Raw genomic sequence first — 22,051 nt, 5'->3', positions numbered from 1 at the left:
CTCTGAGCTTTTTTAACTGTGTGGCTGTGTTGACCACACACACACACACACACACACGCACGCACGCACGCACGCACGCGAAACAGCCTATTAAAAAATGTGACCGGGGGCTTCCCTGGTGGCGCAGTGGTTGAGAATCTGCCTGCCAATGCAGGGGACACGGGTTCGTGCCCTGGTCTGGGAAGATCCCACATGGCGCGGAGCAACTGGGCCCGTGAGCCATAACTGCTGAGCCTGTGCGTCTGGAGCCTGTGCTCCACAATAAGAGAGGCCGCGACAGTGAGAGGCCCACGCACCGCGATGAAGAGTGGCCCCCGCTCGCCGCAACTAGAGAAAGCCCTCACACAGAAATGAAGACCCAACACAGCCAAAAAAAATAAATTAATTAATTAATAAAAAATTTAAAAAAAAAAAAAAAAAATGTGACCAGTATGCCGCTCCCCCTTTCCTTCTCTCTGCAGTCCAAAGCTCTGAGGACTGTCCTCTAACACTCTGCCCTGTACATCTCAAGGTGTTCTCCTCCTCAGTTTACTCTTCTACCCGAGAGGAACAGAGGCCGAAACAGCATGCCTTTAACAGACGGGGCAGGCCAAGGTCTAGAGCCTGGAGACGCAAGTCCTGACGGGCACTTCAGCTCTGCCTTCCCCTCATAACCCGCAGGCAGCAGGAGCCCCGGCTTTACCAGACATGGGCCAGCCCGCTGCTGCCCCACAAAGAGTCGGGAGAGGCGCTCACCGCTTTGGTTCGCTCTCTCAGGCTGCTGTCCTCGTAGTGCGGGTGGTTGGTTAAGGTCCTTCCCGTGCACAGCTTGACGCCGGCCAGTAACTGCATGCTTCCAGCAAACACAGCCTTCCTTGGAGTGTTAGAGCTAAAAGAAAAAGGTCATGAAGAACCTAGGGGCAAGACAGGAACAGAGACGCAGACCTACCAGAGAACGGACTTGAGGATGTGGGGAGGGGGAAGGGTAAGCTGGGACGAAGTGAGAGAGTGGCATGGACATATATACACTACCAAATGTAAACAGATAGCCAGTGGGAAGCATCCGCATAGCACAAGGAGATCATCTCGGTGCTTTGTGACCCCACCTAGAGGGGTGGGATAGGGAGGGTGGGAGGGAGACGCAAGAGGGAGGAGATATGGGGATATATGTATATGTATAGCTGATTCACTTTGTTATAAAGCAGAAACTAACACACCGTTGTAAAGCAATTATACTCCAATAAAAATGTTAAAAAAAAAAAAGATTTTAGAGTCTAAATTAACCTCACTGTTAAGGCTTCCACGAAGATAATATCACACACTCAGGATCACCCAGCTATGTTAGGAAGGGCTATGAGTCGGGAAAAACACAGGAGGCTGCTCGAGATTCTGATTTGCACTCAAACTGTTTAATGAAATTTTTCATATCTGTTTTTGACAATGATTGGGAAGCTTCTGATTTACTGTTTTGATGGGTTTACTCTAATAATGAATTGTCTTAGGATGTGGGTATCTCCTGAGTCTTCTAGGCTAAAACCCACAACCCTCTCCTGCTCTTGTTGCAAAGAGGCAGATTCTAACACGAGGCCTTAGAAGACTGCCAGGGCTTTTTGTATTAAACTTAACTAAAAAGGCTGCCTAGAGTAAAACAAATTATAAAGCCAGAAACTGCAGTTGCCATGAGTCAATTCCAAGGGTTTTTGGTTAAAACAAGAAAAAAAGATCACAGATATTACTATAAATTACTTTTTAGAAAAAAAGAATTAGTAAAAACAAAAGAACACGGAAAGAAGATTCTGAACTAGCAGATGTCTTATTATCTTATCATACTCAGTATGAAGATGTACAATATTTCTGATGCGGAAGCAGAAGTATTTTATGTATTCCTTTCCTTTAGTCCTGATTACGAAAGACTACATACATCTTAAGGAACACAGGGTATTCTGATATTAAATTAAGATCTCACTTTCCAATTATCACCAAGCTGTGATTCTCTGCCTCCCCATGGGATGCGAGGGACAGTGATGGAGGGCCAAGGAAAGACTTCCTGATTTCTGTGAAAGCATTTTTCCTTTTCCCCCAGAAAAAAAGAATCTTAGTAGTTCATTTAATTCCCTTCCATTTTTTTTAAAACCTGGGAGCCACCTGCAAATCAACAAGGTGTCATTTTATTGTGAAGAACGTAACGGCTGTTCCATGGACTCTCCTCAGGGCAGAATTTCTGATGCAGGCCCAGTAGGAATACTGCAAGATATATTCACCCTTCTTGTTTTAAGAACAAGGAGTGTATGGCTGCTAGGGTGAGTTAAAATGATGGACATAGTTTTTCTGAGAAGGAGTCTAAGTGAAATCATTAAAGCTCAACATACTTTGCAGAAAAAGCCACAGCAGGCCGTTCTCCTCAATGTATCTGGACATCAGGGCATGAAACTTGCTCTCGTGTTCAAGTTTCTAAGAGAAGCCTCATCATATTCACATATTCCATGAGGATGTTCTACTTACTCCATTTTAATGCTAAGACTACAGCACGAATGCCACCCAACAAAGGCCTCTGGATGTCTACAAGCAAGGCATCCTACAGCTCAAGCTGAAACAGTTACAAGTAATTTACTTTTGGAAAATGCAAGATCTTCTAACAATGACACTCTTGTTCACTCGAATTCCAATAAGCTTTCTTAAGTGATGGAAAAAAGTGGATAGAATTACAAGGAGCACACAGGGAATGACACAATCTGCACCCTCCCTTATTCCTGTCAGACCCCAGAATGGATTACAAGAGAAAAACTTTTATGAGAACTTGGCTGTGCTTCATAGGATGTCATCATTCTGACAACCAGACCCAGGAACACAGGCATAAATAGATGTCTGCTCTGTCCCCCTGAACCAGCAATTTATAAGGAGTTCTTGACATGTGTCCCATGTGGTCAGGGAAATAGGAGGGTTTAAATGAAAAGAGGTGCACTGAGTTCCTTAGTGAAAGGTTTATATAAAAATGCCATTTTATTCAACGACTACTTACTGAACGCTTAGTCTGTACCATATATACCACGCTGCCCTCATTTACAGCGTACCGTAATTGCTGAAGACGGTAAATATGCACAAATAAAATGAAAGAAAACGTCACCATTTTTCCAAACCAGGCTTCTTTCCTTCTGTGTACTCTTAACTGGCGCAAACCATTCTACTGCAATAAATTATACAACTAATGCCACAAAGTGGCTGCCTTTGGGTCCTCTGAACCAGAGAGATTTAGAATGCAGGGAGAAGATGAGTCTGGCCTCCATGTCTGGCAAAGCATGAGGTAGAGGTGAGAGCTAACAGAGAGAGAACCATCCTGGTCTGTACAGTCTTACTGCCGAAGAGTGCCAAACCTGTCTCTCTTCACAAACGACAAATCCAGCAGCTGAGCTGACAGTATCCATTCAAATCTTTAGGCTGTCTCAGCATCATCATTTTGAATATATAACAGGATTCAGCATCAGGGAGATGCACAGAGCTGTTTCTAGTTGTGGCAGAGATAGACGACTGGCCTGTTATCTATTCATGGCTAATGACAAAGGTTTCACCCGCCCCTTCCTGGGCTGTCATCACAATACTTTGATGAGTTATACAGTTCACAAAGGTTTAAAATGTCAAAATTCCTAAACTGCTTGCTGGGGAGTTATAAGGTTATTCTTTATTCAGCCAAAAGTTATTACTGAGGGCCTACTATGTGCAGGGCTGGTGATACCCTGTCTTCAAGAAGCTTACTGGCTAATAGACCCAGCTCTCATTACAGGCAAACACTTCAAAACAAGCCCATAGTTAGTCCACCACATACTGACGACTGCTTTCTGTGGGCCTGCAGCTATGCTGGAAACGGAACACATCAGACACAGTAAATACGGCCTCTCTCCTCTGCAGGCTCTCAGAGCACTTGCTGCTCCCTGCCGCCCCAGTGGGTACGGTCCCCAAGGCAACAGCGCCATCACCAGGTGAGCAAGTCATGTCACATGACTACTTAGAGGAGTTGAGGGAAAAATGGAACAAAGCTCATTCGATTGTGACACGTTTTAATGTTTGGCCTCATTAGTGAAGTCAGGAAGTTTAAAAGAAACGCAATCCGTCTCAACTGCTGGTGCTACAGTCCTCTGGATTTTTAACAGTCTTTCACTAAAGGTCCTTGGTTTTATTTTAAATAGCAAAATACAAGTACCCTCATGGATTAGATAATAATATTTCTTTGACAACGACTGACTTCCAAGCATACTAGAGATGGTGTTTATTCACTTGATTGTCTGATTTGGTTTTATATGCTAGCCCTATGGTAAATCTGGGATATTTAACTGCTCTCTTAAATATTTAAGTTTAGCCGTAAAGCAAATGCAAAAAGTAAAACAAGCAAAGTGAAACAAAATGAAAAAAAAAAATCACATTTTCTAGACTTTAAAAACCTAGATTCACAGTATTTTACATTTTCTGTGGTAAACTCAGTAGGCAAAGGGAGAAGGGATTCTTTGTCTTTAACTTAAAATATGCAGTATGACAGATGTAATGATGGGTATTCTTCCTTCACAGATACTTTTGCTGACACAGTCTGTGGTCTGTGTCTAAAATAGCTAATGTGCTTTTAACCACTGAATGACACTTCTCTATTATAGAAAAACAAAGCAATTTTTACCAATGTTTGAACAAATGATGTATAAAATGAAAGAATAATTTGTTTTTATAGTTCTCTGCCAAACTCCATAGCAGGCTGCCCAACCTGCAAACAATTGATTCTGTAAGAAATGCCACTAAATAATGACAAGGACTCACAGGTCAAATGGATTTACCTTATATAATTTAAATGTCATTCCAGGAAGACCTGATGGCATTTTGAACAAATAATCTCATTTATTCTTGAAGCTCTAAGCTTCAACAAGTTAATTACTGTTGAACTAATGGGGAAACTAAGCATTATAATATAATGTGAACATTTGTTTTATCTACACTTCAAAAATTTATAGAATTATGCAAATGCCACAAAATGATTCATTAAGTATAAAAGAGGCTTACAGGCATTTAAGGTCTGAACTTAACCAACATCATGTTTAAAATATACAGTAATTCTCTCTGCTTTGATTAAATGTGAAGGAAGTTTGGTCCATTTTCTCAGGCCCACTGAGAAAATATTGCACATGCAGGCTTCATCACTGGAAAGAAACTATTTCTAGTGAAAATCTCCTAAAGCCAAGTAGGTAAAATGTCACACTTCAAAACAGTCAAATCTACAGTCTATCTTAATTGCACAATGTCAAAGAAATGTTTCAGGAGCCAAAAATGAAACACTCTAAGGAACGAGGTATGAACTACCAATTGCTGTGGCACTTGGCCTTGATGAAGTAAACGTGCTTTCTAATCACACATAAAACCTATAAAAGTACTAACTGGGTTTTGCTGAAAGAGATACCGGAAAGTAAGAAAACAACAAAAAACCAGGTTTTTAATCTTCGTATTCAGGAAACATCATCAGTAAAAAGGGGTTAATGTGAACACGTGCATTTAAATCTGCTGGAAAACAGGGCGTGCAGCACCTCAGTATAACGTGGAAGGCAGGTAACCAGCCCGGTGAACACACCGGCCGGGGTTGTGGAAGGCATGCAGATGTCGCCCTGCTTCTCACAGGGAAGACTCTGGGGGCCTGACTGCAACAAAAGATCCTTGCTGATTAAAGAGAATTTAATCCCGAAGCATCGAGCATGGAGCCCCGGCATCAAGTACACGAGGCAGACTGGGAGATGGCAGTAGCTTCTTCTCAACACTTTACGCAAGAGTTGCCCTGTGCCAAAGTGGAGGGTCATTTGTGTCCCCTCGAGTTTCTGCAGGTCACTGTTCCTTGTTCTCATTCATCCCGCAGGGCAGGCAGCCATCCTGTAAGGGAAGCTGCGCTCCCACCCCAATAGATGCTCTCACGACCGCCCTGACAAAGGACAGATGTGAGTGTATCACTTTGGTTATCTGAGAACAGAAGCAGACAGGATGGGGAGGAGGTGTCCCTCACCAACAGTGCTGGGTGGGGACCAGAGGTCTGGCTGCTGCCCTTAGACAATTTCAAACAGATTTTCAGATACACTCCATGTATCCTTAGCCCACAGCCTTTTCTCTAGCACATCTCAGACCTGTTAATATCACAAACACTGTGTGACTAATCAAGGTAGTGGAGTGAAAGTAGAAGGTCATATTTTATGTTTTAAAAACAGAAGAAATCAGGGCAGGTTAAAAGAATAATAAATGCATGCACTTGTGTTTGGAATTGAAGTCTACAGACCAGAGCTGATTTAAATGTTGATTTAAACAAATACACTTCGTGTCTAAACAGACTCTATTTTGGCATACATTCATCATCACTTAAGCTTATTTCACAAACATGCCTAGCAGCTATTTTGCAAAAACAATAATTTAGATTTGAAGACTTTGAAGGGAGAACAGGCAAGATTAGATCACAATAGAACCAATTTTTTGGAACAATACAAATCCTTCAGTTGCTGAGAATTTTTAAAAGGTGAAAAGAGTAAGTCTACATACAGGGAGAAGAACTGTTAGTAAAAGGAGAATGTAAGAACAAAGACCACTTCCCCAAATGCAGAGTAAAAGATTATCTTCTTTACACATGGAATAAGCTCTCATCCATTATTTTTTAGAACCAGAAATGTTATTTTAAATAATTTTCTGTGAGCAAAAGCATGAAAATAAAGGCGTTACAAAAAGTATATCCTGTCTGACACAGCCAAAGACAACTCTGCTAGGATAAAATTTTAATGACACTACAACTAATTCCTAAAAGGCTGGGGAGTAGAGGTGAGATGTTTTAAAATGCCAATCCAAGTAGATCCAGAAGATCTGCCACCTTCAGGATTCTACCAGACTGGGTACCCTACACCATTCCTATCAATGGTGCAATTTGAAAAATAGAAAATATCAGCCTCACCTTCAGATGCACGTCATAAATTTCCAGTTGACTATAGCTAATGCAAAAGTAATTAGCTTTTCTTTATATGAATAACCCTCTTTTCCCTTACACAATAAATACTGAAGGAATTACTTACTCTATAATTGTCTGCCATGATTTAAAGTTAAATAAATAAAGACAAAGCACTACTTCGTATTCTCAGCACTGAAAATATATGAAAACTTATTGCATCTAGTCAACCCAGTCCAACATTGGGACCAAAGCCACATATGTATTTTAGATACAAATCTCTATAAAATCCATGTATTGTACTCAAGAGACCTAAGCTATCAAACATTTACCATCTCTTAATACACAAGCAGTGCTCAACTGTACTGGTTAGTAAACATTAGTCACCAGCAAGTGCCAATATGGCTACTAAAATTCTAAGTGATGGAGACAATACAGCCGATGCTTTCAGAATATGTCACATAAGATTTGCGACACCTGTTTAAGTGTGAATAATTACACTGCTGCTTTTTGGTTATAAAATAGGGAAATACAATATTACAGGGCATAGGAATGCTGCTCTGGATAAAAAAGTTTATTTTTGCTGGTGGGAGGCAGGTTTCATTACCAAAACTTTGAAAAACACAAGTCTCATTCTGATGCTGAATGCTGAGGCAAAGCAACCGTGCAGGCAAAAATAAAAACCAATATAACATGAAAGCATTATGATGTTCAAGAAAGGAAAAGCTCTAGCTTTTGAATTTTAAATTTTCTCTAGACCTAATCTTGGGCAATATGATTAGTTAAAATGAAATCTGCACTGAGCTAGTATGACTGTAATTAACTGTACTTTACAGTCTAATTTTTAAGTGATTAACAAGGAAAGAATATTTTATGTGTCAGTATTAATAGAAAATCTGAATGGTATTAAAATGAAAGAAATGACAAAGATAAAATTGGCAGAGAATATAAAACTTTATTTCCATTGCTGTCACTGGTTTGAAATGCATCCTCTGATTCTGTTTCCCTCTCCATATTGGTACTTTCCCTTCTTCAAGGGATTGTGGTTAGAGAATATTTTTTGAATGGAAAGAAATTATTTGCAAATATAGAGTTTTAAAGAAAAACTTGAGAATGAATGTATCTTCATAATTAGATTCAGAAAAAAACCAAAAAACCAAAAACCAAATGAGGTCTACAGTGACTCTTCAAAGGCACTTTAAATTTAAAAGTTAAAAAAAAAAAAATCCTCTTACTTAATCCAGTTCATCAGCTCCACTGTATCTGGATCATAGAATTCTCTCAACTCGGAGAGTTCATCCATCATTCCTGGCCAGAACTGAAATTAAAAACAAAACTAAACAAAACCAAAATCCACCCCCAGACCCACAACTATCACTAAGATTAAAGTGAAAAAGGAGAAACTGCATATAACTTGTGAACTAAATAAACATGGTAACTGGAATATTAGAACTACTTCACTTCTGCAGTCAACCTTCTAGTGTAAGTGAGATAAAGTCTGAGAAAAGATTCCAAAATTATTGTGAGCTGGAGCTAATTAGAAGTAGAGGTGTTGCCAACTTTAAAAAATGAGCTTTTATTTTACACTAATAAAAATGCAGTTGTATGTGGTGTTAATATCTAGTAAAACATTAATTTGGATAAGACAGGAATAGCAACCATGAGAAAGTTCACAGGATATGAGAAAAATGTGACTAACTTCATGTAATTTATCTTTAAATGTAGAATGTACCCTGTAAAAGACAGCACCATTTTAGAGCTGCAAAAATGCTTTGGAATACAGAATCTCATTTTATCCTCACAACTCCTCAGGGAGAAAGATGACGCAGAAGGCATCATCACCATGGTTATTTATTTTTCATTTTACTAGTCTGGAGACCTCGGCTCAGAGAGAGAGATAACCTGAGTTGCTCAGATCAGAGTGGCAGAGTCACAACTGGAAACTTTTCATTGTGTGATATGGTGATTATATTGTTTAAACTAGAAATCTGGACAAATTGTTTGATGAATATTAACATAATTACAGGTACAAAGGGAGAGAAGAATATTTGAAAGTAGGACAGTCCAGGAAAATCTGGTACATCTGAGTATTATATTTATGCCACTGGTGCCTCCTACTCAACTTGAGTAACTTAAGCTATGCAGATATAATGTAAAAATACACTCTGAATCCACTGCTTTTCTAATATAACTTGTCTGTTTAATTCAACAATTAATTAAATGTTCACTGTTTTATCAAATGGCAGTTGGCTAAAAAGACTTGATCATCTAACTACATGCTAAGGTGAACTGCAGAACTCATTTCCTATATTGGAATAGAAGCCCAGTGATAATGTATCTACACTTCATTAACGTTGCAAGTATAATCTTTTTATTTAAGAAACACTAACTAGAAGCAAAGTGGCACCTGACTGGTCTATGGCTGTTTTTTTAATCCCCATCACTTTCTTATCTTGTCTTCTCATCTTTGGCCATTTTTACTACTCATTCATATCTTGTCTCCTGGGTGGGTAAATCAGGAAAATTGCTGGTGCTGGTGACAGAAAATCAGGTGTCAGCACTATTAGTCCTAGGTTTCAGAAGAAATGTAATAAAAATTACTGATTAAATGATACCTCTGTAAGATTCGAATTACCCATTATCCCTATTAATTTTGATAACAATAGAATACCAACTTTTAAATGATATTTTAATTATTTTCATATAAAACATATTTTGAAATCTGTGAATTCAATGGTTATTACATATTTTTCTAGTTTGAAAGTTGCTGTTAATTCTGAAAATGTTAATATCTGGTAACACAGTCTTATGATAAACTTCTTAAACAATGTGAAAACAAATGTTGAATTAACTAAATGCTGTTCCTAAATGATCAGCAGTAGTTTATATGAGATTTTAGGTATCCAAATAAGTTAACTAACACGAGAGCAATAATTTTATTAAACTCTTGATTTTAGAGTGGAGACTAGCACATACTTTTCCCTTTTAAACAGGATTATCCTAAGCAGACATATAGCAAAATAGGTACTATGAACAAGAAAATTTGAAATCCTCATTATAAGTGCTATGTAAAACTTAAATCAGGCTTTGAAATATTAGTTCGTATTTCTTACAGATACATCTGTTCAATAGCTGGAAAACATATTCAGTTTTAGGGTAACCCCTAATATACATAAGATCTTTATTTTCTTTGTGATTTTGTATTTTATAAAACACAAATACAGTTTTGAGAAGCTGAAATACGTTAACTATTTTATACAGTGAAAGCTGGATGTGTTAGGATTTCTCCTGAAGCCCAATACTGAGAGAGGCGAGGCCACCTGTCTTTGGAAGGATTCTTCAGAATTACTACTAACTCTCCTACTCAGGGTACATCTACAAAGATTCCCTGAGGAAATGATGGCCTTTTCAGTGCTATCATTGGTTCTTCTACAGCAGTGGTTCTCAAGAGGGGTTGGGGGAGGGATTCTGCCACACCCGCAAGGGGACATTTTGCAGTGTCTAGAAACATTTTTGATTGTCACAACTGGAAGTTGGTGCTATTGGCATGTAGTGGGTAGAAGGTACGGATGCTGCTAAGTGTCCTATAATGCACAGGACAGCTCCTAAGACAAAGAATTATCTAGACAAAATGTCAACAGTGCCGATGCTGAGAATCCCTGTTCTCTGCAGGGGGTTCTCAAGTTTGATGGTGCATTAGCACCACCTGGAGGGCTGGTTAAAACCCGGATCACTGGACCCCACTCCCAGAGCTCCTGATTCAGCAGGTCTGGAGTAGGACCCAAACATCTGTATTTCTAACAAGTTCGCAGGTGATACTGATGCTGCTTGTTTATTTCTTCTATAATGTCCTTCCTCAATGTTATCAAGAACAAGAGACTTAAGTCCTCAAGTAGCTATTAAAAAATCAACAAATTTTCAAATAAATATTTGAGACATAAAGGAACTCAGCCTACACACAGAGACAGTGGGAAAAGACTGTTACGGTGTGTGTATGTCTTTAGTGGTGAGACAGGAATGATGACGAGCTGCATCTTTTCTGTGAGGAGGGTGCTTTATCCCTCAGAATCAATGTGTAATAAAGCTACCTCATTCATCATTAAACATATACTCTGCCTAATCCTTAATTGTTGCTTTCCAGATGTTTGTAAGAAGTTTCATTTATTTACCGTAGAGCAATAAAATTCCCAGAGGCATGGTGGCAGAAATGACCTATTTCTATGTTTCCTAGTATCTGGGAGTTGGCACAGTGGTCCACCCATAACAGCAAATGTTTTGATAGATAGGAACACGATAGAACATAATTTTTTGAAATATTTACAATAGAATTATCTAACAGTGACTATAAAACATTTCTTTTAGCCTAAAACCCTTGCTTCAAATAAAATCTTACATGAAAATATAAGCAAATAAACTCAGAAGCTGAGCTGCCATAGCTGACCCTTTCTGTAGGAGAGTCCCACCCGCCTCCCCACTCCCTTTAGCTGCCCTCCCAAATCGGGAACTATACACAGTAGAGTTTGAAATCCATTGTTCTACCTTAAAATGAAGTTTGAAGAAAAAAAATCTAAACTTAAAAAATGTGTAAGATTTTTTTTTAAAAAGAGAGCATAAGAGCTCAACTGGATAAAACAATCCAAGCTACCTTCCCAGGTAACAATTCAAGCCTCTAAATCTCAAAGATGTGATGAAAGACTCACTGTCTCGTATGGAGGAGTCTCAGAATTGAAACACAGTTAATGCTGTTTCAGAAATTAGTCAACTGAGAATATGAAGAATTTCTTTATTTCCTACTGAAACTGAAGGACATAACAAGGCTAAACTTAGACTGTATTTATATGTGCCCAGCCCTCTTACAAAGATGATTTTAAGCATCTAATAAAATATGTAGGTTAAAGTAAGATGCATTTTAGGATCTTAACTCTATAAAACGCAGGTAACAGGGAAAACTAATTTTTCTCCTTTATTCACCTCAAAACAGGTCTGAAAACATCTTTATTTTCAGAATTTGCATCAGCTGACTAGTAAGTCAAAACCAAAATTAATTAGAATAATTAAATTGTAGTTTTTTTTGTTATAATGTTTTTACCTGTTAAATCCCATTTTGGGAAGTACATCACTCTTCCTATCAATGTCAACTGCCATAAGAAGAAGCTAAGTAGGTATTTGTAAGTATTTGTAAGTTCTGCAAACCACTCTACCGATGACACACAAAGTACACTGAGTCAAAGCAATTATTCTGCTAAATAGATTAAAGACAGGAATGAGGACAATCAGCCTTACCTTATAGCACAGATACAGCAGTATTAATATCGGTATTGAATATCGCATTATACATATCTATATAAGAAAGACATTATTTAGATTACAAGTGTTTAGGAATATTTTTGCTTTTCCATTTTTGCTTTGTAAATACATTTTTTTTTAAACAACAGAAGTATAATTTAACAGAGCATGAGTCTCCGATATGCAAGACAACTGAGTCAATCATTCATAAGCTATTTGTAGCTCCTACCATATTGCCACCTAGTGAATTTATAGGGCAGAACAACCCAGAACTGCACTTATGGGCCATTAATCATTACTGTACACTTAGTAGTAATTATGTTTATATTATAATAATTAACAATAATAATAATAGCGTTAACTCTGGATAATGGGATTACTGGTGATTTTTAATTTTCCTTTTTGTGCTTTTCAGTATTTCCAAATTCTGTATAATGAACATATCTAACTTATGGTCTGGAAAAAAAATGATTTAGAAAATCAAGCTAAAATTAAACATAAAATCATTTAAAAATAATTCCTTATAAAATCATAATGTATCAGTTATTTTTAGCTTTAAATTTTAGTATCCATTTTATCAAACTGATGTATGGACAACTGAAAAAAAAACCAAAACCAACAGAATTGATAATGAAAGAAATACTAGAAGTCATAAAAATGAAATGGAAAAAGAGATAGCACTGACCCTCTTTGAGTTATAAAGATGGATCAACTTCAGAAGTAACTCCCATATTTCAGGGCTGCATAAGCCAAATGATGCAAACACACACATATGTGATGTCCAGAGGTACTTCATTCTGTAAGAAGAGAAGCAGGCAAAGGTCAACAGTGCTAGGTGTGTAGAAACCTGGAGTCTGAGACAGCTGTAAAGACAGCTGTATTATTTGTGATAGTAAAATCTTACTAAAACTATGCAGAAACCGTTGCCAAGGAGTTACTTATTAATTCCATTGCCTTTTGAGAACCATCATATAAGTAAAAGTAGAGGAATATTGGTAATTAGGAAAAATACTGGTTATAAATAATATTTTGTACTGGGAGAAGATAGTAAACAAGGACATTTTTATGGGAACCATAATCATTAATTAACATGATCATCAGTTTGCAAATTATATTGCTAAACTATGTCAGGTAAAGAGTGGTCAAATAAAAAAATAAACAGATAAGACAAAAATACCTCATTGTACTCAATGCCAAGAATCCGAACAGAATCGTATGTATTAAATTGTAGGCAGTTTCTGGTTTCAGGCCGATTGTGTACTCTCCCATTTTATACATGGATTGCTGATTTGTAGAATAACTGCATAAAATAGTACATACACAAAAATTAAAGCTGGGTAACTAATTTTGATTTAGTTAAATCTTTCTTAAAGAAGAAGATACAAGGACTTCCCTGGTGGCGCAGGGGTTAAGAATCCGCCTGCCTATGCAGGGGACACACGTTCCAGCCCTGGTCTGGGAAGATCCCACATGCCGCGGAGCAACTAAGCCCGTGCGCCACAACTACTGAGCCTGTGCTCTAGAGCCTGCGCGCCACAGCTACTAAGCCCACGCCCCGCAACTACTGAAGCCTGTGCGCTCTAGGGCCCGCGTGCTACAACTACTGAGCCCATGTGCAGCAACTACTGAAGCCCACGTGCCTAGAGCCCATTCTCCGCAGAGAAGCCACAGCAATGAGAAGCCCACACACCGCAAGGAAGAGTAGCCCCCGCTTGCCGCAACTACAGAAAGCCTGCACACAGCAATGAAGACCCAACGCAGCCAAAAATAACAACTAACTAAAAAAAAAGGAAGACACAAGAAACCTATGCCTTCATATATTTAGAAATGTTTTATTTCCCTAAGATAAAGTGAATCAGCTCTGATCAATTTTGAATTTGTTTATGAGGCTAAAAGTGTCATAATATAAATGCATTAATAATTAGAGTAAAAAAAAAATAATTAGAGTAACTAAAATTGAACAAATTTCATTTTAATTTAAGCAAAACCTTAAAGTCCTTTAATCCTTTCAATTATAAGAGATAGCAAAGAATGTATAATTTTGGAATCACTGAAACTACAAGAGATCTTTAGAGATGTCATAGTAGTTACTCATATTTTTCTAGTTTTTACAAATAAGAAGTAAAAATGTATCCATAAACTTGGAATTCAGTTCCTTTACGAACCAATGATCACATTTTTAACCTACCACAATACCTCATTACATATGTCTAACATGATTTTTTAAAATTAATTTAATTTTGGCTGCGTTGGGTCTTTGTTGCTGCGCACGGGCTTTCTCTAGTTGAGGTAAGCGGGGGCTACTCTTCGTTGCAGTGTGCGGGCTTCTCACTGCGGTGTCTTCTCTTGTTGCGGAGCACAGGCTCTAGGCACACAGGCTTCAGTAGTTGTGGCATGCGGGCTCAGTAATTGTGGCTTGCGGGCTCAGTAATTGTGGCTTGCGGGCTCTAGAGCGCAGGCGCAGTAGTTGTGGCGCACGGGCTTAGTTGCTCCGCGGCATGTGGGTTCTTCCCAGATCAGGGCTCGAACTGTGTCCCCTGCATCGGCAGGCAGATTCTTAACCACTGCGTCACCAGAGAAGTACCCTAACGTGATTTTTAAAAATCAAATATGGCTACATTAAGATGACTGCAATAAAATTAACAATAACCCTTCAACATCATCTAACACCCAGTTCACGTTCTATTTTCTATTTATTGCAATAGCTTTTTTCAGGTGGTTTCTTTGAATGAGGATCCAAAGCTTTCATACTGCATTTCATCAACGTCTCTTTAAATTATCTTTCAATCAATAAAAGTACTCCCCCATCCCCACTTTTAAGGGCATTTGCTCGTTGAAGAAAATGCATCACTTGTCCTATAACTGTTCCTACCTTCTGGATTTGGCTGATTGTCTCCTCGTGGTGCCATTTAATATATTTCTCTATTCCCATGTTTCTTATAAACTTGTAATTAGATCTAGAGGTTAATTATTAGAGTCAAGGTCATTTATTTTGGCAAGTACACTTCACGGGGATATGATGTATTCCATATTGCATCACATTGGGAAGCACGTACTGTCTGGTTGTCCCCACTTGAATGATGTTGAGATGGATGAGTGGGTTCAGATTTGCACAATTTGTTGTCAAGGGGAAAAGGAAACAACAGCAAGGGCTGCCAGTTTAGGATAAAAATAATACTTCTATAAAGGCCCCACTTATCCTTCACACAAATCCAACAGACTTGGATATGTACAGTGCTTCCATGTAACTATAGACCTATTATTTCCTGGAAATCCTCTTTTACACCACCCTAGATACATAAGAAAATTAAAACGATACTCTATGGTAATTTTCACCACTGGTGATAATCTTTACTTAAACGTTATATATCACAACCCAAACTCTGGCTTCCATTGATACTAAAAGATTACTCCAGACAAGAACATACCCTCTCATCCTCCCTTGATACCTGGGAGAATTCTGCAACACCTCTCCCAGTGCCCACAACTGAGCTGGAAAGCTCTATTAATCCCATGAGTACAGAACAGGGTATCCTTTTCAGTTATATACCGCACACTAATGTAGATGTGGTGTATAAACGTAACGGTACCATCCTTCCTAGTACTAGAAAGTAGAAATACTTTAAATACTTGGCATTGATAATATATCCTTCAAATTACTTAGACGTTAATTCACATTGAGACACTATAATTCTTAAATGACTTTAATTAATGTAGTGCTTTCCTCTAATAAAGTCCTAATATCCCTACCTGGTAAAATCTTTATCTATAATCATATACCAAATAAGCTTCCAAGGACAGCCCATAGATTCACACTGAGCATGGCAGACATTTTCACACAACACTGCAGGCCAACTGAACTTCCTGCTTTGCATGCTGTCTAGAGTCCTGTCGACACCTGGTGTGTCTGCAATAATATTAAGTTACACTGTCTAGAATAATTTCCATCTATTTTCATGGGGCTAAATTTTTATCTTGGACTCGGTATAAAAAGAACACTTCTGAAAGATACTAAGATAGTTTATAGTCAATGAAATAGCTTCATGGTTCAATGTTGCTTCATTCTTAATAATCATAAAACACCCCAACTGATCTGGGCTCATTGTAATGACTTTCTCCCAGCACAGCTCTCCGGTGGCTGCGAATCACAGCTCACCAGCACCTTAATTGGCAAGGTAACTACACAGGAAAAGGGTTTCCTTCTGGGCTTCATTACTTTTCCACAAATGACAGTAGCTTCAACTTCTTACACTTAATTTTCTTTCAATTTAACATGGATAGTAAATGCAAAAACCTCCATCAGCTTGATAGGTAGGTATTCTTCATACTCCCTGACTTTCTCTTTTAAGTAGATTAGCAGACATGCTAAGTTTTAAAAAACTGTCAACTAATATACTTAAGACTTTTAGTAGATGCTAATAATTATGGTCCATTCCAACTTTATAAGCCCTTAAACAAGATGTAACAAAACAAATAAACAATGGTTAACTCTTGACAGTTCATGAGAAATAAAAAAGGCAGCTGGAGAAAGAAAGGTAGAAAAACACAGGAAATTAATAATGGGAACAAAACATAAAGACTACAATTCAATAATAATAACACTTGCTAATGATAGCTAAAATCTACACAATATACTCTACGCATGAGGCACTGCTTTAAGTACTTTATGTAATTTTCACTTATTTATTTCTCACAAAACCCTGTAGAGTAAGTACTCTTGGTGCTCTCATTCTACAGAAATGGAAATGGAAATAATGAAGGGTTATGTAACTGGCTCAAAGATCACATTGTTCCCAAGTATGCAAGCCAGGACTTCAACCCAGACCTGTGTGCATGGCATCTACTACTTTTTACTGTCTCTTAACTACTCCACCCTTACCAACTTAGAGTACAGTCCACGCTAACCTGGGCACGTTCCCCCTTTAAGATGACTGTACTCTGTTCTGTATCTGATGTTTTCATTTTCAATTTAGCAATTTTTCTGCAACACAGAACAAGTTCATTAAAGCATAGAATTAGATTTCTGAAATATGCCATACCTGAGATTACGGAAGGCAACAGCTAATGCTGCAATCACTGTGATGGACAGAACAAATATATAAGCATAAAAAAGCAGAGTATCTGAAAGCCTTTCAAATGTATTAAAAGGCAGAAGGCCAAATGCTTCTTCACACAGATACAGGTTTGCATCAAAATCTCTAGGAAACAAAGGGAAAGCAAAGTATTAAATTCAGTACAAGATAAGTCAACCACCAACTTTTCCTCAAAATAAGCCTGAACTTAAGAACTGTTAACTTACATTTTAAAGACCCTGCTGATTTAATACAAAAAGCAAACACAGACTTTAAATTCAGTCATACCTTGTCGCTCCAAATCCAAATTTTGCCTTCAGAAATTTAAATATGTGTTCGTCTGACTTGAGGTTAAGAATTTTCTATCGGGGAAGGAGAAAATAAAAATTGCTATCAGTTCCTTATGCATGGTTTTCTGATAATTTCCCATTGAATACACATCTTCAGTGCTCCATTTCATAGGACTGTATGTGTGTGTATGTGTAAAATTAGTAAATGTTTACAATAGGTCTTAGAACTGAGAAATTCTAAGGCAGGGACTTTTTCACTTAAAAAAATTCTTTTATTGAAGTATAGTTGATTTACAATGTTGTGTTAGTTTCTGGTGTACAGTAAAGTGATTCAGTTATACATATATATTTTTTCTATTATGGTTTATATTGAATACAGTACACTGTACTTTACAGTAGGACCTTGTTGTTTATCTATTTTATATATAGTAGTATGTATCTGCTAATCCCAAACTCCTAGTTTATCCCTCCTCCAACCCCGTTCCCCTTTGGTAATCCTAAATTTGTTTTCTATGTCTGTGTCTGTTTCTGTTTTGTAAATAAGTTCATGTGCATTATATTTTAGATTCCACATAAAAGTGATATCATATGGTGTTTGTCTTCCTTGTTCTGACTTACTTCACTTAGTATGATAATCTCTAGATCCATCTATGTTGCTGCAAATGGCATTATTTCATTCAAAAGCAGGGATTTTCGAACACCTTCTATTCCTTTTTTTTTTTTTTTTTTTAGCAGAATCGTTTTTGCAAACAAAATCTAGGCATAAGTTCAACATGTGAAATAGATAAAGGATGAGGTTCTTTGGTTTCAGGGAGAGGGAGACGGCTGAAGCCCAGTGAGTACAACTTTTTAAATCAGAAAACTGATAATATCATGATCTGAAACCTCAAATAGGAACATAGCCCACAAAGCCTATTTTGCTTTGGGTTTTTCTGTCTGCAGATACAACTGATATAAGACTCATTCAAAGACAATTCAAGACACAGCAATAACGCTCAAGGGGTGAAGAGACAAATGCCAGTGTTTATCATTAGTGAGTATAATTTTAATTCACATCACTTTATTTTTAATTTATGGCTTACAAAAATTCATATAATATAAATGGGTGAAGAAATTGTATCATAAGAAAAATGACGATAGAAAAGAAAATAAGATTAATCCAGAACTGAGGTTAGTACACAAAATATATTCAGTAGAGATGAGCCACAAATCTGGGCTCATGCATTCTAGTAGCAAATACAAAGAGGGAAATAAAAGCACTTATGCTACTCACAGGGTCATAAGATTAAAACAAACCACTTGCTCAGAAGACATCCTTAGAATCCTAAAGCTGAGACTCAAGAGAAATTTTCCCCATGGGTACAGTAAAAACAGCGAACAGTCTCAAAGACTATTTTTTAAAAGTCTTCTCATTGTAGGTAGCTGGCAGAACATCAAGTGTAATTCAATAGGCATTATTCTTTGGGGAGTCAAAAAATAGTGGTCCAGACAAGTAGCCCTCTCCTGGCTTAATCCAGGCACAGATAACTGAACATGTAGAGTGGTGAAACAGACGGACTGCATATCTTTCAGCCAGTCTTTCAGAAATGCTGATTGTTCTGCTCAAATAAGTTTTTTTTTAAAAAATAAATTTTATTTATTTATTTATTTATGGCTGCGTTGGGTCTTTGTTGCTGCACGTGGGCTTTCTCTAGTTGCAGCGAGGGGGGGCTACTCTTCGTTGCAGTGTGCGGGCTTCTCATTGCGGTGGCTTCCCTTGTTGCGGAGCACAGGCTCTAAGCATGTGGACTTCAGTAGTTGCAGCACGTGGGCTCAGTAGTTGTGGCTCTCTGGCTCAGTAGTTGTGGCTCATAGGCTCTAGAGCGCAAGCTCAGTAGTTGTGGCGCATGAGCTTAGTTGCTCCGCAGCCTGTGGGATCTTCCCGGATCAGGGCTCGAACCCATGTCCCCTGCATTGGCAGGCGGATTCTTAACCATTGAGCCACCGGGGAGTCCCTCAAATAAGTTTTTGATAAGTAGTGAACTATATGGAGTTTAAGAAAATAGTGACAAGGACCTGGAGTGGAGGTGTTTAATGTGGCTGGCTGAGTGAAGGGTCTGTTTTTTCTTTGACAGTCAGCAGACAGGGAGAGAAACTGCCATTCTCTTACAGAAGAGGAGTCTGTCATGTACATGCAGCTGTCCCGAGACCAGCCTTCCCAGAGGGGCGAAATCATCTCAATTAATCAATGTGGTTCCGACAGTAAAGCCAGTTTATTTATGAGCTTAACCCAACAAAAATCATGTCATTTTTTTCTTTTTTAGTACCATAGTACAGAAAACGCTCTAAAAAGTAGAAGTTTTAAATTTAGAGAAATACTTGTTTAATGCTTTTAAAGCTGAGTTTTTAAAAAGTTTAATAACTCAAAAGGTGGGTTCAAAGTAGAACATGTTAAAGAGCAAATAGAAATCAAGGACTAAAATCAAGAAAATAATCCCGTTACTGAAACAAAGGTAAAACAGTCTGTTTAAAGTAAAACTGGTAACTCTTTAGTAATGCTAAATTAAATGTCATTTTATTAACCTACCTTAATAATGTTGTTGAGAAAAAGTGTCAAACATAAAACCACAAATAAATGTAACAATAGTTTCCCAAGCCTATTAAGGAAGCTTCCAGTTTTCAGGTTTTTCTAGAAATTAAAAGAGTTGAGTTTCAATTTTTTAATTTTAATATAACTTCATAAACATTTAAGATGAGATTACTTAAGAATTTAAAACATTGGGTCACGCAACATATAGGGAAAATATGACAATTTTCATGAGGTTACATTGTCTTAATATTTGTCTTTTTCTAATAGTAAATGAATCACTTAATAATAAGCTCCATATGATGAGGAAATGTGTCCCAGTCCTTTTTTTTTTTTTTAAAAGACCTCTTCAACCAGAGTATGGAGTCGTCCACTTAGAAGGTACTCAGCATATACTGACTGAACTTGATCCACTGATTCATCTTTTTATCCACTGATTCATATATCACAGACTATAACCCATTAAATAAAAGACCTATATACAAAAAGTAAATTGTGCTCTTTGATACATAATAGTTTTCTTATAACCCTCAAATAACTTTATGGATTATCAAATATAATAATATCTAAACAGTTCAAACATGAGTGATGTTTATTTATAATTAAGGTTAAAAGGATAAATGAGAAGTACAGTTTTTAATAGTCAATTAAAAGCCTGTTTTTTAAAATTTTGTAAAGATTTGTCCATAGCAGCTCTCACTCAAAAGACTAATAACAAAACGTATTAATTCTTCCCAAAATGGAAAACAAAACAGCTTCTTAATATAGAAGTGCTTATGAGAAATGTTTCTCATATGCTTATAAGACAGAAAACAGGCTTTGCAACATTATTAAGGAAAAACAACTAACTCTTAAATTTTATGTAAATTTAAGAGATTTTAATTATATAATAAAGTCAAAAGATGAGGCCAATGTCAAACATGCTATTCTAGGAAATGTCCCAGTTTTTTCTAAAGGTATTTATTTGGAATCTCAAAATTCTCAAAACAGAGTTAATTTTAACTCACTTAAAAATCAATAATATGATATGGAAGGATAGGGGAAAGAGTGGTGTTACTACTTCAAATAACAACAAGGTGTCCACCAACTTTAAAGACTGTGACAAACACATTTCCACAAGCAATATGTTCTTCTCACTCTTGAGTTCACACATGAAAAAAGTCAACATTTTTTTCTCTTTTATTCTAACTTTAAACCAATGGCAGTCAAACAAGTGTCTCTGGCTAATCCTGAATTTAATTAAGATTCCAATTTTCTAAGAAATAATAAACGTCAAAACAAAGGAATGGCAGATCAGAAAGCTTGAAAACAAATGCTATACCATGCACTTCAAAAAAAGCAAATAATGGCCCTACTGCTTTTTAGTGGGAATTTGGTCATAAATTTTCCTTTGTATACTATATGAAAACAAGGTCTAAACAACCACACAATTTAAAAAAAAAGTTTACTTTGATTAAGGACAAAAAAAAATCCTACCTGAAGTTTCCTTGCAATTAACACCGAAAGGTTAAAACTGATAAGCAATGATCCAAGAATCATGGAATTAAAAAACTGAAGAATGCAGACCAGGAGTAAACCTGTTAGCTGTATACCATACAGCCATGTCACCTGCAACAACCAAGGATCAGATGGTTAAACAGATTTTATCAAGAGACTCCCACATGCTGACAGGTTGGTCCCCAGTTGGATACATCTCAAGTTATAAATAATGCAGAAAACACACCGAGCTTCAAGTAATACAATCTAAGAAAGGAAAATAGTAACTCTTTATTTACCTTTTAATTACAGAACATTTTAAACTTTATAACATTAAGAAGAACAGGGATATATGAAGTAGAGGAAGCAAACAATGGTATAAATATATTCTAGAAATAGACAAATGCTGTTTGTAGTCTTTAATTTTCTTCTAAGTTCCTTT

General features: G+C 37.2%; 1 protein-coding gene across 4 annotated transcripts in view; it reads right to left on the bottom strand.

Annotated features, from left to right (window-relative positions):
* Positions 1-22,051, bottom strand: part of DPY19L3 (dpy-19 like C-mannosyltransferase 3) — a 71,067-nt gene that overhangs the window by 7,407 nt on the left and 41,609 nt on the right. For all 4 annotated transcript variants that reach the window (XM_057534645.1, XM_057534646.1, XM_057534647.1 and 1 more), the window contains 9 exons: positions 21,610-21,741; positions 20,134-20,235; positions 17,566-17,639; positions 17,245-17,403; positions 13,383-13,505; positions 12,891-13,002; positions 12,203-12,259; positions 8,155-8,237; positions 736-868 (listed from right to left, as the gene is read on the bottom strand). In XM_057534645.1, coding sequence (XP_057390628.1) covers positions 736-868; positions 8,155-8,237; positions 12,203-12,259; positions 12,891-13,002; positions 13,383-13,505; positions 17,245-17,403; positions 17,566-17,639; positions 20,134-20,235; positions 21,610-21,741 — 975 coding nt within the window. The remainder of the gene's footprint in view (positions 1-735; positions 869-8,154; positions 8,238-12,202; positions 12,260-12,890; positions 13,003-13,382; positions 13,506-17,244; positions 17,404-17,565; positions 17,640-20,133; positions 20,236-21,609; positions 21,742-22,051) is intronic.

Source organism: Balaenoptera acutorostrata, chromosome 19, assembly GCF_949987535.1.
Source record: "Balaenoptera acutorostrata chromosome 19, mBalAcu1.1, whole genome shotgun sequence".
Lineage (NCBI taxonomy): Eukaryota > Metazoa > Chordata > Mammalia > Artiodactyla > Balaenopteridae > Balaenoptera > Balaenoptera acutorostrata.
Note: the sequence above shows the minus strand (reverse complement) of the source record. Positions and strands in the feature narration are given on the sequence as shown.